The sequence below is a fragment of the Hydractinia symbiolongicarpus genome, chromosome 8, assembly GCF_029227915.1.
Source record: "Hydractinia symbiolongicarpus strain clone_291-10 chromosome 8, HSymV2.1, whole genome shotgun sequence".
In the NCBI taxonomy this organism is placed as follows: Eukaryota; Metazoa; Cnidaria; class Hydrozoa; order Anthoathecata; family Hydractiniidae; genus Hydractinia; species Hydractinia symbiolongicarpus.
The window spans coordinates 4,163,832-4,179,671 of NC_079882.1; the positions used below are offsets into that span (position 1 = coordinate 4,163,832).

The 15,840-nt window shown below is 34.5% G+C and overlaps 2 protein-coding genes and 1 long non-coding RNA gene across 3 annotated transcripts; all 3 read left to right on the forward strand.

The window, feature by feature from the left end:
- The first annotated feature begins 77 nt into the window (after window positions 1–77).
- LOC130655645 (uncharacterized) lies at window positions 78–979 on the forward strand. Its single transcript, XR_008984712.1, has 2 exons — window positions 78–288; window positions 541–979. It is a non-coding gene; the product is annotated as an uncharacterized LOC130655645 (long non-coding RNA).
- A 3,244-nt stretch (window positions 980–4,223) lies between these two features.
- On the forward strand, window positions 4,224–5,854 carry LOC130653639 (uncharacterized). Its single transcript, XM_057456164.1, has 2 exons — window positions 4,224–4,329; window positions 4,542–5,854. Exons 1-2 carry the CDS (start codon window positions 4,224–4,226, stop codon window positions 5,852–5,854), a joined length of 1,419 nt encoding a protein of 472 aa, XP_057312147.1.
- A 4,650-nt stretch (window positions 5,855–10,504) lies between these two features.
- LOC130655046 (very low-density lipoprotein receptor-like) lies at window positions 10,505–15,494 on the forward strand. Its single transcript, XM_057457744.1, has 14 exons — window positions 10,505–10,695; window positions 11,251–11,508; window positions 11,769–11,888; window positions 11,992–12,117; window positions 12,202–12,456; window positions 12,566–12,685; window positions 12,843–13,055; window positions 13,162–13,323; window positions 13,442–13,829; window positions 13,949–14,172; window positions 14,279–14,452; window positions 14,568–14,818; window positions 14,906–14,996; window positions 15,086–15,494. Exons 1-14 carry the CDS (start codon window positions 10,629–10,631, stop codon window positions 15,307–15,309), a joined length of 2,673 nt encoding a protein of 890 aa, XP_057313727.1. The 5' UTR covers window positions 10,505–10,628; the 3' UTR covers window positions 15,310–15,494.
- The last annotated feature ends 346 nt before the right edge of the window (window positions 15,495–15,840 follow it).

The window sequence follows — 15,840 nt, forward strand, 5'->3', positions numbered from 1 at the left end:
ATATTAAAATAATATTGTAATATCTGCCTACTAATTTCATATTCTTTCGTTATTTCTCAAACATATATACGAAAGATTATTACAGTCAGAGTGCAACTATGGATAACTTCCCATTGCTACTTGCAATAACGTTATAAAAAATATTAAAAGAAAAAAGCCTCGTAAAAAAACACAGTTTGGGTTAAGGAATGCTTAAGAAGACTAAAGTAGCGCTTATTATGGCTTAATTGCTCAGAGATTTTTGAAGGTTTTCGACGTTATTTAAGAATGAATACTGCAGCTTTTGAGGTAAGCATATTTCAGAAACATAGTACTTTCTTCTGCAACCTCGAATCCATGTTCCTCTATGTTCCATTATGGGTATGCGTGTCGATGGCAACCTCGAGCCCAGGGTTGTATGTCTCTAGGAGAACCGCAGGAACGAAGTTACATCGTGGGTTTCAAGGGTGTACATCCCTGCAGGGGGGTAATATGAGATAAAATCGCTATGCTATAACTTTATATATGCTATAACTAACAGGCATTTTCACCCTCTTCTAGAAACTTGTGAAATTGGTTGGACCGAAGTTGGTCAAGCAAACAACAATGAAAACACCGATTCCCCTGAAGAAAGATTAGCTATTACTTTTCGTTTCTCGACTACTAGCGAGTCGCATGAAAGCCTAATGTATCAAATTTTGAATCCATAAACAGTTCATACCTGAACTGTTTATGGATTCACAGTTCATACTTGTTGTTTGTACAGAGATATATAATAAATTGAGAGAAATCTACTTAAAGTTCCCAGTACCAGGAAGGAGTGGGAAGAGTACGAACTTGAAACAAGGTGACGCTGGTGGTTTCCAAATTACTTTGATGCAGCTGACGGCGAACATGTTGCTATTATTCATCCAGCTGACAGTGGATCAGATTTTTTTAACTACAAAGGTTTTTATTGCTATAGTGTTATTGTTATTTTTAAACAAAACGCTGTGTTTACCACCGCTTTATTAACAATGACTAAAGTAAGCGCATTTTCGAAAGAAAAAGTGTCAATGACGTCATATTTCAATAGAAGTATGCTAATGCTGTAAACAACTCATTGTTTGAATATTCTTTTTTTTCGCTGGATAAAATCAAACTGATTTGATTATCCAGCTTGTTTTTTATTCGAAGAATAGCGAAAAAATATTCAAGAATTTTTAGTCTTCTACAAGATACACTGGGGAAATAATGGAAGAATATTAATATACTCTAGTTATTCTACTAATTATTCTTCTGTGTATATCGGCCTGGTGGCAGTAACCCTTTTAAAAGTCGGAATTTTTTTTTTACATAATTAGTTCCGAAAGGTTATTTTCAGACTATATATCCATATTTCTTCTGTTATAACACACTTGTCACGATTTTATGGCTAAAATTCTATTATCTTTCACCAAAAATATTCAGCCTCAACAATTCGTCTTTAAATTAAAAGTCATGAATAATTAACTAGCTCTGCCGAATATACCTTATCGGTAAAAAAAAAGTCGGTGTAAAAAAAAGTCGGCAAAAAATTTAGTCGGCAAAAAAGTTAGTCACTTAGCAAAAATTAGTCACTTTTTACCGGTTAATTTTTTTAAAATTAGTCACTTATTGCCGACTTTTTTGACACCGCTGAATTAAAAGAGAACAAAGATTTTACAACAATCTAATCTATTTCAATAACATCTTTATTAATGATTTTATCAATAATATTTTGGACATCTCCCGGCTCCTTCGCATTATCTTCTTCTTCATTTTCATCATTTTTCTCTTCTTCAACACTCCCTTCTGCCTTATCATTGTTAATAACAATATCAATTTCGTCGTCGTCACTCTCGCCGTCGTCATCACTTTCGTCGTTTTTTTTGTCTTCCTTCTCGCCAGTGTAATCATAGTCGTATAGGTTGTTGATAAAGTCTTTCATTAGAAAAAAAATTCTGTCTTTTTTCACTGTAAAAGTAAGTAGAAGCGGTACTTCAAGTCCTCCTGCAGGGATCGGGGACACTTTGTAGTTGGTGGAGAGCAATTGACCAGAAATACTTCCACCTTCTTTGATGAAATAAAAACAGTGGCGTGAAATTTCCCTTGGAATGTGCCCAACAGTCATCCAGTTGTCAAAGAAATTATTCTTTATTTTAATGGCACATGCATAATGATCACATTCTTTGGACGATTTGTTAGTCTCAATTTGTACTTGGACTTTTTGACCTGCTTCAGCATTTTTCCACGTCCAGAATGAAGTTGGAGAATCGCTCTTTTGAATGGCACCAAATCAGCACTGGAGAAATTCAAGAAAAAGTATCCAAAATATACTTTCTTCCGAACGTCAGTGAATAATTGGAAAAAAAAGATTCAGAAGAACAAAAATCACTCTGTTTCATCTACTGTACACGAGAAAAAAGGTAGGCCAAACCTCTTACCAGACGAACTTATGCTTAAAGTGAGAGATGTGATAACTGGAGTACGTCTGGCTGGAGGTGCTATTTCAAGAAAAATGGTCATAGCAATTGGTAATGGAGTCGTCAAGGCAAACTGTCCATCAAAACTTAAAGAATTCGGTGGTCATATTGTACTTACAGAAGGCTGGGCTAGAAATGTATTGAAATCAATGGCATGGTCTAAACGAAAAGGAACGACCGGCAAAATCGAGCCAAGTGAACAATTTTTACTTGAAGAAAAGCTCACATTTCAACGACAAATTTCCGCTGTTGTCAGCGACGATGATATTCCTAAGGATCTTATATTAAATTTGGACCAAACTCCTTTATCTTATGTGTCTCCTGGAAAATACACTTTCAATCCAAAAGGAGCAAAAACTGTTCCAATTAAAGGCATCGATGATAAGAGACAAATAACAGCTACTTTTGTTATCAGCATGACTGGTAAGTTTCTCCCGATTCAACTTATCTATGAAGGCAAAACAAAAAGATGCCTGATTTTCCAACTGGCTTTAATGTTACATTTTCCAGCAATCATTGGTCAAATACTGAAAAATCAATGGTGCTATTTGAAGATATTATTTTTCCGTACCTGGATAAAGTCAAAGTAAATCTGAATTATCCAAAGGAGCAACTATCGTTAATAATCATGGATACATTCAAGGGGCAGGATAACGAAGCTGTTCTTCAACTTTGCCGAAAGAATTCTTGCAGAGTTATAATAGTGCCCCACAACCTAACAAATAAGTTTCAACCACTGGATATAACCTTGAACAAGCCAGCAAAATCGTTCATTTCCAATTGTTACAATGAATGGTTTTCTCATCAAGTTTCCCAGCAGTTGGAGAAAAGCATAAAACCTGCAGATATTAAAGTGTCGCTTAATCTAACCGAACTAAAGGTGATGCATGCTAAATGGATTTCAAAACTTTATGAATTCTTATGTGCTCAAGATAAAATGATATTAAATGGCTTCAAAGCTGCTGGTATAACAGAAGCAGTGGAATCTGCTAATGCTGTCTTGGAAAGAATTGAAAACCCTTTTCGTTGTTAAAATATTTACTTATTTTTCTCTGCTATTTGTATGAACAGTTTGTTGTTGTTGATTATGTTGTTTTTGATGTTTATATTACAAAGATACCATTGTTAGCATTAAATTAAACAGTAGGAATTCAAAAGAACTTCTTTAATTTTCTTTCTCCTTTACCAGGTTTGGTTTTACAGGATCATTATACACTAACTCTGTGAAAAAGCTCTCCACCAAATATGGTCATAAATAATTGAACCAATCATTAACCGAGAAATTATTTGCTTTTATTATCTCACGTGGGTTTAAGAGAAAGCTATTGGTTCAATTGGTTCAAACTTAGTGTATACAAAGACATAATATAGCGGAGCTCCGCTATTTGGTGTATACTCCGTATAATATTGCGGATGAGGCTTCATAAAACGACAAAGTATAAATTTGATTAGAATCCCTGGAATCACTTTGGAAAGTCAAAAAACTAAAAAATTGGAGGTTAAAAAGTAATTCAAAAAATCGGCAAATATTACTAGTCGGTAAAAAAAAAGTTGGTAAAAATTTTCGGTCGGCAAAAAAAATGTCGGTAAAAAAATTGGTCGGTAAAAAATTTAGTCACCTAGCCAAAATTTGGTCACTTTTTGCCGACTTTTTTTTTACCGATAAGGTAGTTTAAGTCTACATGCTTGCGAATTTGTACAGAAAGAAATGACGTATTTAGATGATGGCGCATTATGCAGAAATTTAGGACGATCTTCATTATGCTAGCTGCACGAGCTTTAACTTGCGATTGCATTTTCAACAAAGAAACTACATTATTCGCGACGTTTCGGATGTTCACACACCCAAATTCAAGCAATCAAAAACGTACAATGTTCTCCTAAATATATACAAGTTTAACAGCAACCATAGTTACATATTAAATACTAATTGTATAAATACAATGGAGCAGATCTAATGTTGTTATTCAACTGGGGACTATCCCGCATTATGAACAAACTCTCTTTAATCTCTAGCAAATACCGGTTGTTACCCCTAGAGAGTATATTTAGTGCCTAAATTCTTACATTTTCGGTTAGCTAATCGAGGATTAAAAAATTCGAACTCTTATAAACAATGCCAAAGGAATCTCCTGAAGGAAGAAATTCATCAAAAGACATCCCGAATCCACGTGTTGGAAAATGGATTTGATTTACTCCATTCGTGTTTGAAAGAAAGATTGAGTGTCATTGACCTTGCACACGTTTGTTCGATTTTTCTTGGAAGTAACGACCGTATTCTTAAAAAGCAGGAATTAATTCAAGATAAGAAGATTGCGAACTTGAAAAGATTAAAACCACCTACTAATGATGTTGACACTGTTATTTTTAATTTTTCAAAACATATCTTAACTGATTTTGAGAAGTCGTTGCTTGTGAAAGGTTTAAATTTTTCTGTACCTCCTCAGTCTCTTAATTATGGTGACTATCTCGTGAATTATGAAACTCTTTTCAGGGATATACGGGGTATCAATTTACTTAATAATGAGGATCTTGACTTCGTCAAAACGAGGATTAAAGATGTGGCATTATCTACTTATCGTTCTTATAACGATAAAGGTGAGTATAGTAACTTGAGTGATTATGAATCACAAGCCTTATTGTCTTTATCCCGAAATAGCAGTGTCGTTGTACAAAAATCCGATAAAGGTAATTCTGTTGTTTTAGTTGACAAAGACATCTACAACAACAGAATGGAAGAAATTCTATCTGACAGTAGCAAATTTAGAAAGCTCAGTCTACCATCTGATAAGCTTTTGAATTTTACCATTGGTCAAGAGAGAAAGATTACCAATGTTTATAAGGCTCTCTTAAAATCTGGCGGGCTGAGTGAAGCCAATTACAATAAATTTCGCCCTGTAGGCTCTAAACCTGGTATACTTTATGGGCTTTGCAAGGTCCATAAAAAGTGTATTAATGGATGTCCACCCTTTAGACCTATCTTATCTGCTATTGGTATACCGGTCTATAATTTAGCTAAGTTTTTTGTCCCTGTGTTATCTAATGTCACGAAAAACGAATATACAGTTCATGACTCATTCTCCTTTGCCGAAGACATCATTCAACAAGATGGCAGTCTCTATATGGCCAGCCTTGACATTGACTCTTTATTTACCAACATTCCGTTAAATGAAACGATAGAAATATGTACCAACCTGGTCTTTGATCAATGTGATAGGTGTCAAGGTCTAACTAGAAGTGAGTTTAAATCTCTTTTAGAGCTAGCTACCAAGGAGTCATATTTCATTTTTAATGACAAACTTTATCAACAAATTGATGGAGTGGCTATGGGTTCACCCTTAGGCCCCACATTTGCTAATGCTTTTTGTGCTATCATGAACAAAACTGGTTGAACAATTGTCCAACAGAATTCAAGCCCGTCTACTTTAAAAGGTACGTTGACGATATTTTTGTGTTGTTTTCATCCCCGGACCACTTGCCTAAATTTCAAAATTACTTGAATAAATGCCATCCTAACATCTCTTTTACATCAGAGACGGAAAAGAGCAATAAATTATCTTTCCTTGACATATCCATTACTCGCGATGTGGACCGAAAGTTTATTACATCCATATATAGAAAGCCTACTTTTAGCGGAGTGTACACGCACTTCGATAGTTTTATTCCTGAAAGCTATAAATTCGGCTTAATTTATACTTTGCTTCATCGTTGTTTTAAAATTTGTTCAAGTTGGTCAATTTTCCATCATGAGGTTATTAGAATCAAACATATCTTTATTCGAAATGGTTATCCAGAACTATTTATTGACAAGGTCATAAAACACTTTTTTTTCAACATCTCGCAAAACCAAAGAAGTCATCCACACAGCTGAGAAGAAGAACATTTTGGTTGTTCTCCCTTTTTTAGGTTTAAATCTACTTTGCATTGTTGTAAACTATCTGTTGTTTTCAGAACTCACACTCGCTTATCTAACTTCTTCAGATTTAAAGACCTGTTGCCCAAAGAATTAAAGTCAGGCGTCATTTACAAATATAAGTGCAGTGGCTGCAACGCCACTTATATAGATGAGACGTCGCGTCATGTTAAGGTTCGGGCAAGCGAGCACCTCGGAGTGTCTCCCTTAACAGGTAAGAAATCAACCTCATCTAATTGCACGGCAATTAAAGATCATCTTAAAGCTTGTCACACCACATCATCTCTTGACGATTTTAGTATACTCTCTAGGGGTAACAACCGGTATTTGCTAGAGATTAAAGAGAGTTTGTTCATAATGCGGGATAGTCCCCAGTTGAATAACAAAATTAGATCTGCTCCATTGTATTTATACAATTAGTATTTAATATGTAACTATGGTTGCTGTTAAACTTGTATATCTTTAGGAGAACATTGTACGTTTTTGATTGCTTGAAAATGGGTGTGTGAACATCCGAAACGTCGCGAATAATGTAGTTTCTTTGTTGTCAATTTACTAGCGCGATGATTCTTCATCATTGTGATTGCATTTTCGTTTTACTTTAAAACTTTCAGACATGCTTGGTGAATCATGCAGCCATGATACGGTGTGCGGAAATTATTTTAATCGGAATATTTTTCTTTTAACAGCGTTCGATGCAGCAGGGGATGCTAACAAAGAATCTTTTGAAAAAAAAAGGCTATTGTTAAAAAATAAGAATGAACAAAAAAAAATCCGCACACTGTTTTATCAGAGTTAACCCGAGGTTCATTTAAAAACAGAAGATGATGAAAATTAACGAGATTGTAAAAAGTTAAAGCTCGTAAAGCCGATTTTTTTCTTGATTTTGATACATTTTTAAAAAGAAATTTCTGCTGATTCAGCAATTTTAGTGTTAAGTGAAAATTTTTTTATTATGTATTAAGGCCTTTATTTCTAGCAAATAGTAAAAAACAATGGTATAACTAAAACACTGAATAAATAATTCAGCTATTTGCACAGCTAAAAAAGGGTTACTGCCACCTTAACTGGAAACACTGATCAAGAGAATGTACAGGGTCGTGTCCTTTTGACAAACGGTTAAAGAGATTTTAGGGTTTAAAGATATTTTCATGACGCGTCATCAATGCCCAGCTTTGTGAAACTTACCCCAACTTGGTCCCAAATGGCCTCTAGTTATCCATGTAGAAAGATGACAACCTCGTTCCCAGGGCTTTTTGCCTCTCATCGGCGCGGTGCTAATTGATAATCCGATATGTGAAATTAGATAACAGGTCCTTGGATCGAGATTGGGAGATGACGTCAGTTATTTCCAAGCCGTTTCTAAAATATAAGGCTTAAATATAAAAGTGCAATGCAATGGCTTCGCTAATTTTAAAAATCTATTGACGTCAGTCTAATGCATAGACGTTATGTGCCGTAACGTTATAAAAGTTATCAAATAAGAACTTTTTCGGCTCCACCAAAGAAAAATAAACGTATCTCATTTGCTTGTCACAGTAGACACAGTGACACACTTGACCTAGTATAAGACGAATAATAGAATCAGGTAGAAACTGTCGTCAACAAAAGTTTAGCTTTAAGGCCGGCAAAAGGGCCAGTATGTTGCAATATGATGTGGTACTTCTTCACACTTTCCATTAGTATGCAACGTCTTTTTAGTAAATATGTTATCTGCAATCCACATTTTATTTTATGACGTCAAAGTCAGATACATAAAATATTTATTTTGAAATAAAAGTTTGACTAATTTTCAACATAATTAATAAACAATTTCTTTTCTTTGTTTATTTACTAAACTTTCTGATCATGTTTTATTTTTCTTATGTTTTTATTTGTTTTTTATTGATTATACATTTACCATTAATTCTTGGGTGAAGGGTGAAGCGTCGTTGTTTCCAAAATAAATTAGCACGAATTTTTTAAGTCTCTCACTTGCAGATTTATTTGTTCCATTAATTAAAATACTAAAAAATATTTTTTATGGTTTTTTTCCCTCTCCTCTTTGGTTTTGTTATGATTAAAAACCATGACAGATTTAATCTTATCAAATACGTAACGAGATTAAAGAATTAAAAAAAGGAAAGAGAAACAACACAAAAAAAGAAAACAAAAATAGTTGATAAGTTATTTAACGATTTGAATAAAGTTCGTGGGTGCTGCGTGAAATGTTTTTACTTGGAAATTTAAGAATCTTAATATATTATTTCGTCAAGAAGCCTAATGATACCCAACCTCGATCCCAGGGCCTGAGTATTCAGCTTGAAACGTCTTTTGTATTTTGACAGAAGCTTTTATTTTATGGGGATCTAATATTTTGTTTAAACGACGCCCCTATATTAACACTGCCACTTTAACGCTGTTAATTTTCACGGTCAAGCTTTTACCACTTTTTGGTGTCCCTCTACACTAACCGAAAATTAACGTGGACGATTGACGTCAGGAAAATATCAAGTCAGAAGCTGTGTTATTCCGTGTGTATTGATGTTAAGTCGTTCGCACGAACCTAATAAATTTTTATTCTTAATTTTTATATTATTTAATATTTTAAAGGTTAAGTCTAGCGACCGCCCTTCGCCCAACGTTCTAAAAATAAACGAACATCCCTTATCATACTAAAACTACGACAGCAGCTATTTCCAGTCTCGGTAAAGTTAAAATCATGGTTTTATCAGTAAACAAGATTCCTACAAAAAGCCAATGAAATTGTAACACTGTATTACGTGAGAAGTTCCATAAGCGATAAATAAATTTAGCGGTGCGGTTGAATTTTTTACTTGAAAGAAATATTAGAAATATATAAATTATTAAAAACAAGAAAAGACTGATGTAATAACGCTAAGAATTTCGTTATATGTAAAAAATATTCCTTTTCTAGAAAGTTTCGCTTTAATTTATTTTTTTAGTGGTAAAAAATAGTACAAATATTCACATGACAATATTTCGTCCAGCATTTCAGGTATGAAGTGCAAATATCTCCTGTTTTATATAAACTATTTAGTAAAATGGTCCCTGTGAAGGAGAACTCATCATGAAAGTCCAAAGTCTAACTTAACACTCCTTTTAGCCAATCTATACTAGAAATAATTTAGACCAATAAGAATTCTTTAAAGTGATGCGTCATGTACATTTCAGCAGATGTACGTATCGTCCGTTTCCCCATTGAGTAAAAACAAAAACACATGTCTCTTGAGAAACGACCAAATTCATAATTTATGACAGTACGTCTCCGTAAAATTTATGAATGGAAATTATTACACAGCCATTTGTTTCAATGAACTGAAGGAGTAGGCAGCCATTTTTGTTGGGTGTGGACGATATAAAACTAAGGCTTGCGACAAAAGCTGTCCAAGGAAAGAGCGTACTGGTATTTATTTACTAAACTAGCCAACAGTTATTGTTCATTTTAGTTTAACTGCTTTGGCTAAAGTACGGCCAGCAGTTTTGTGTCGTTTGGAATACGTATGTAATTACCGTGCGTAGAACAGCGTGCTTGCGTAACGCGGCGTAAGGTTATTGTTATACTGTAATAAATTTTTATATGCAAAAAAAGTTAAAACTATACGTCAGAAGATGTGAAGTCAGTGTTCGGATTTTAAAGTGAAGCATTTAGGAAGATAGAAAAAGATGTTAGCAAGCGCGAAAGAAATTAAATAACAAATTGCGGCTAAATTAATTTTTTTTTACATCAGGATTGTTTTATATGTAACAGCACTCTTAATTGTACGTCGCGTCAAATTTGTAAAAAAAAAACAAATAAACTAACTTTAAATTAACGAAGCGTCGTTGGACTTTATAACGTAATGACAATGGTGCCGAATAGAGACCTGTTTTAATGAGGAACCATGGAAATATTAAGTCAACAGAGCGTAAATTATAGTAGAGATTTTATCGCTGTTAACAAGCATTCAACACAGAAAAGTGTTATGAATTATTAAGGTTTGCACTCGATTCTAATGTAATACTATTCATCAATTCTTACAAGCTGCGCGTCTCCATTCAGTTTAGTTATTTTGTTGTTAAGCACCTCACAAATAGTATTTCTCAACATTTTTCATTGAGTGTATCCTCAATGAATTTCTCCTAACTTTATAAATGAATGAAGTAGTACTTAATACGGACGCTTTTTTGTGACTAAGGATTTTAGTTTGCCATTGTGATTTGCAGGAATAAAATAAAAAAGAAAATCGTCGTACAAATTGGTTTGCGTTACTATGAAGATTTTGGCGGGAAATTTGTTGGCTATGTTTGTTTTGGTGTTGTCATTATTTTTCACTCAAGGTAAGGTAACTATAAGTTTTTATGTATGTGTTTGTATTGTACCTCTCGCTGTTTCCATATCAGAAAGAGGAAAGGCAACCCTTGACATAAGGTTGTTTAAAATTGTTCACACAGTACAAGCAAATGCTCGTGTTAAAAAAAATTTGTCTAGATAAAATATTTAAACCCGAAAAAACTAACATCTAAAATAAATTTGCCATTGATACCTTCTAACCCATAAAATATCATAAATATTACACTTAAGGCAGTCGAGAAGCGTATCATTTGTAGCAGCTTCCTCCTAAACGCTCGCTGAAACTTTTATAAAAATATTTTAACGTTGTTTGCTTGGAGATGGGCAAGGCCTCCAAATTCCTTGCCAATTTAATCGATAAATTAAAAGTAATTTTGCCACCATTGATGCAATAAAAATAAATAAAAATAAAACGTTTTTTTATTTTCCCAGAATTGATACGCAAAAGGCCGAATTAACCTACATAATGTAGCCTTGGGACTTAAAAATTGTTTGAATAAGCGAAATGTTCGAATAAATCAAACAATAAACATTTTTTTCAGTCACGGCTAAAACAGTATCGGAAACTTCATTTTTCTGCGAAGAAGATAAGTTTAAATGCTCTTCTCAAAAGTGCATTCCTGACAAGTGGAAATGTGATGGCGATGACGATTGTGGTGACGGAAGTGACGAAGTCAATTGCCATCTCGCTACCTGCAAGCCGAATGAGTTTACATGCAAGAATAAAAAATGCATACCGAAGAAATGGGCGTGTGATAGTGAGGTGGATTGCTCGGACGGTTCGGACGAAAATAATTGCCGTATGTATATTTTTACAGAAGCATCTTCTGATAAAATAGTTATATTAAAATTATATAGGTGCAAATAGGATTTTAAAATTGATAATTGAAACAACATGTTCGGGTTAACTAGCAAAAAGAACAGACATTTTCTTATATTTTGATATTAGGACGAAAAATGCTAATGGCTTGAGTTTTGCTTTAATAAAAACATCTAATAATCACTGGGGTCGAGGTTGTTGCGTTACTGTAAAATAGCAGTTATTTACCTGTGTTTATAGCAAAACCAACCTGCAGACCAGATTCCTTTCACTGTAATAACTCAAGATGTGTTCAAAAAAAGTGGAAATGTGACGGCCATGATGACTGTGGTGATAATTCAGACGAAGAATCTTGTGGAGGTATCCTAGAGTGTTATTAACTTCGCATTCAGCGCCTAACGTGAGCTTTTGCAACTGATTTTTTCACATGGAATTCGACTGATTTTGTGTTGTTGTTTTTCAGACGTCATATCGACGTGTAAAAGTAGCGAGTTTAAGTGTGGTAACGGCGCCTGCATTTTTAAACTCTGGGCTTGTGACGGAGAGAAAGATTGTCAAGATGGATCGGACGAAGAAAATTGCAAAAAACGTAAGTTGAAGAAGATCAGTCACCTGCTTATTTTGATTGTAGTTAACACTATTGTACACTTTTCATACCTTTTTATTGCCTTAGTCGTTTCGGAATGTGATCCCAGTGAATTTCGCTGCACTACCAATCATTGTATACCAAACAAGTGGAGATGTGACGGTGCGAACGACTGCCATAACGGTGCTGACGAAAGGAACTGTTCGTTGATAACAACCAATAAGCCGGTAAAGGTTTGTGCGGCTAAGTTTTGGCAGTGCCAGAATGGAGATTGCATCAAGAAGGAATGGAAATGCGATGGAGAAAATGATTGTTCAGATGGAAGTGACGAACAAGCTTGTGGTAAGCCAGTTTATAAACACGTAATATATACACTGTAATTCATTGGACAATCATGAAGAGAATTTTACTATTCATATTATATTCATATCTTCCTTGCATGTATTTTCAGATCAGATACATTGTCATTCAACAAAAGCCAGTTGCAAAAATGGACGTCAATGTATTTTTTCCAGTCACAAATGTAATGGTTTCAAAGATTGTGATGATGGATCAGACGAAGAAAATTGTGGTAAGGCTTAATATAGACCTTTCTCGTAATTGTTGTAAGTTTTTTCTCTCAGTTTAGATATAAAAAATTTACACTGAAACAAGTCTTTTAGCACTAAAAAATTAAATAGTCAAAGAATTTAACCTGACAAATGCTAAACAATATTTCGTTTTTTTAGGAAAACCACCAATCAATTGTGGTTTAAATCATTTCAACTGTACAGATGGTAGTTGCATAAATATATCTGAAGTTTGTAACCTTAAAAGGGATTGTCCACATTGGGAAGACGAACCCGCTAACTGTTTCATCAACGAATGTTTAAGCAACAATGCTCACTGCATGCATACTTGTACTGACCTCAAAATAGGATACAAATGTTCCTGCAAGAAAGGTAATTGACTAAATTTAAATGTTGTCATTTACATGTCAGTGCTGTGCAGCTATACATGACTAGCGCTTGTAACAGCTAATATTTTTATCTTTCTCTTGAATTATAGGCTACGAGCTAGCTGCTGATAGAAAAACTTGTAATGACGTTAACGAATGCAAAATTTACGGTTCCTGTCACCACTCATGCACAAACACAAAAGGTCATTTTAAGTGCGCTTGCGCCAGTGGCTATGTGTTAGGACCAGATATGAAATCGTGTAAAGCTTTGGGTGCGTGATGTTTTATTTGTTATTCTTTTAAAAATTGCTTCTCAGCGCCGTCACAGTTTGTATGCATCGCAATGCACAATATTTTACTAAAATTAAAAATCCTATGCTAAACTTCTAGGTGTAAGCAGTTGGGTGTATTTTGCTAATCGTCACGACATCAGAAAGATGCTCCCTAATGTTAGAGAGTACACGGTTGAAGTTTCGAACCAGAGTGGGGTAGTTAGCTTTGACTTTGATATCAACAACAAACACATCTATTGGAGCGATATAAAATTAAAAAAAATTCAACGGTCGGTGATCGACAAACATGATTCAATTGAAACAATCGTTGACCATGTTCACACGCCTGATGGGTTAGCTTTTGATTGGATTGGTGGAAAACTTTACTGGACAGACACAGGTTATAAAACTATAGAGGTTTCTGATCTTTACGGTCATCATAATGCTGATCTTGTAAAAGTTGGATTAGCTGAACCAAGAGCCATTGCTTTAAACCCACATGAGGGGTATGTAATAATTTTAAAAATTGTCATAATATAATACAGTGGGTAAATATTAATAAAAAAGTAAATACCAGCTGCGTGAAATGTGTTTTATTACAATTCCCTTGCACACTTTTTGCTAGATTCTTGTATTGGACCGACTGGGGAGAATCAGCTGCAATTGAGAAGATTTCGATGGATGGAGCTGAAGAAACTCGTGTTAAGATCGTTACAGTAAATATAGTATGGCCTAATGGTTTGTCTATTGACTTGGCACAGAAAAGAATATACTGGATCGATGCAAAACTGAAACGAATTGAATCAACAGACTTTAATGGTGAAAACAGAGTTTTGCTGCGAGAAGGAGGTCAGTAAAAGAAAAGAAAAATGCTTTCAACCTTATTCTTGTCCCCAATGTTATGTAGTGTGAGATAAACCTCAAAAGCACTATTTTGAGCTTAATTTTTTTCTAGGATTTTCGCATCCCTTTGCACTTGATGCTTTTGAAGACATGTTATATTGGACTGATTGGAAGCTAGATGGTGTTGTCAGAATGTCGAAGTTTAACACAACCATTACCCCTGTTCAGTTAGAACTGTATGCGCCCATGGACGTGAAGGTGTGGCACCCCATGAAGCAAATGAAAGGTGGGTCTTTTTGTTTTAGGTGGTATGAATTTGTAGTAGGCATAGCATATCACAAAACTCTTGCACCAGACTTTATCCCAAAATAAAATAAGCAGGATAATTCTTAATTCTCTAGAGCCCAATCCTTGTGGTGCAAATAATTATGGCTGTAGTCACCTATGTTTGCTTGCAAATCATTTCGGTCGCCGTACAGTTGTTTGCAAATGTCCACGAAATATGACGCTTGACAAATCAAAGAAGAAGTGTAAAGGAATTCCTGTAACTAGAGGACCCAAATCTACTGCTACTAAGAAGGTTCTAACCACCGTGACTATACAGTCAACTTACAAGAAAGTGACAAAGTCAAAATCTACTCAAACACAAAAAGTAAAATTTTGATACGTAATTTTAGCATTCTACAGCATAAATCGTTATGATGTTGTAAATACGAGCATAATCTATACTTAATTTTAGACTTCAAAGAAATCAAGTAAACTCTATACAACTGCAAGTACAACAAAAGTTCCAGTGGTTAACCCACAAGAACACGCCCCAAGAACAGCAGGTGCGATACAGTTGTTTTTAACAGTTCATTACTGACTGTTTCATACATTGTAGCACAACTTTTCACATTTTTTTTTTATGTTTCTGTAGATCTATCATCCAATATGAGCACAGGTACTATCACTGCAATCGTCATCTCCGTCATCATTGCCTTGATTATTCTCTTGTTTCTCGTTTTCTACTTGAAACGACGTCACGTTGGTAAAAATCACGTTATGTATTACAAAGACATGTCAACAATGCCGTTAGAAGAAGACTTTGATGTAACTCCTAACGATCTAAACGATAAAGCGAAGATTATAACGGATTATTAGGCCATACCCTGTGTAATGTATGAGGTGTGGTCGATTGGGTACACTCACGTGAACTAATTTTGTACAACATTTTGACATTGTCCCGCAATTATTAAATGTTTTATATATTAAAATTTAATATATGCCTGTTCCTTGAAACCTGTGAAAAGAGTGAAAACCTTCACACTGTCCTTACTATTCGAGCGAAGTTCATATTTGTTGCAGAATCACATTTTAAAACAAAAATCCTATGACTTGGGCGATATATATATATCATATTTGTTGTGGCATCTGTAAATATTTTCGAGTTTATTTATGAATTTTTTTTTTTTAATTAGATCGAGAGTATATAATTTATTTCATACTGTACTGGTACGAAAAAAAGCTTAATGTTATTTTGTCTCCTGTTCTACTTGCACCAAAATCTTGATGTGAAAGATTCTTATGGCTTGAAAACTCTAAAGCTGTCCGGGGTTACAGTTTGTTTGAAACATTTTTTATGGCTCTTCCTGGGTAAGTGAAAAAAAAAGCATGTTAAAACAGGACAAAATT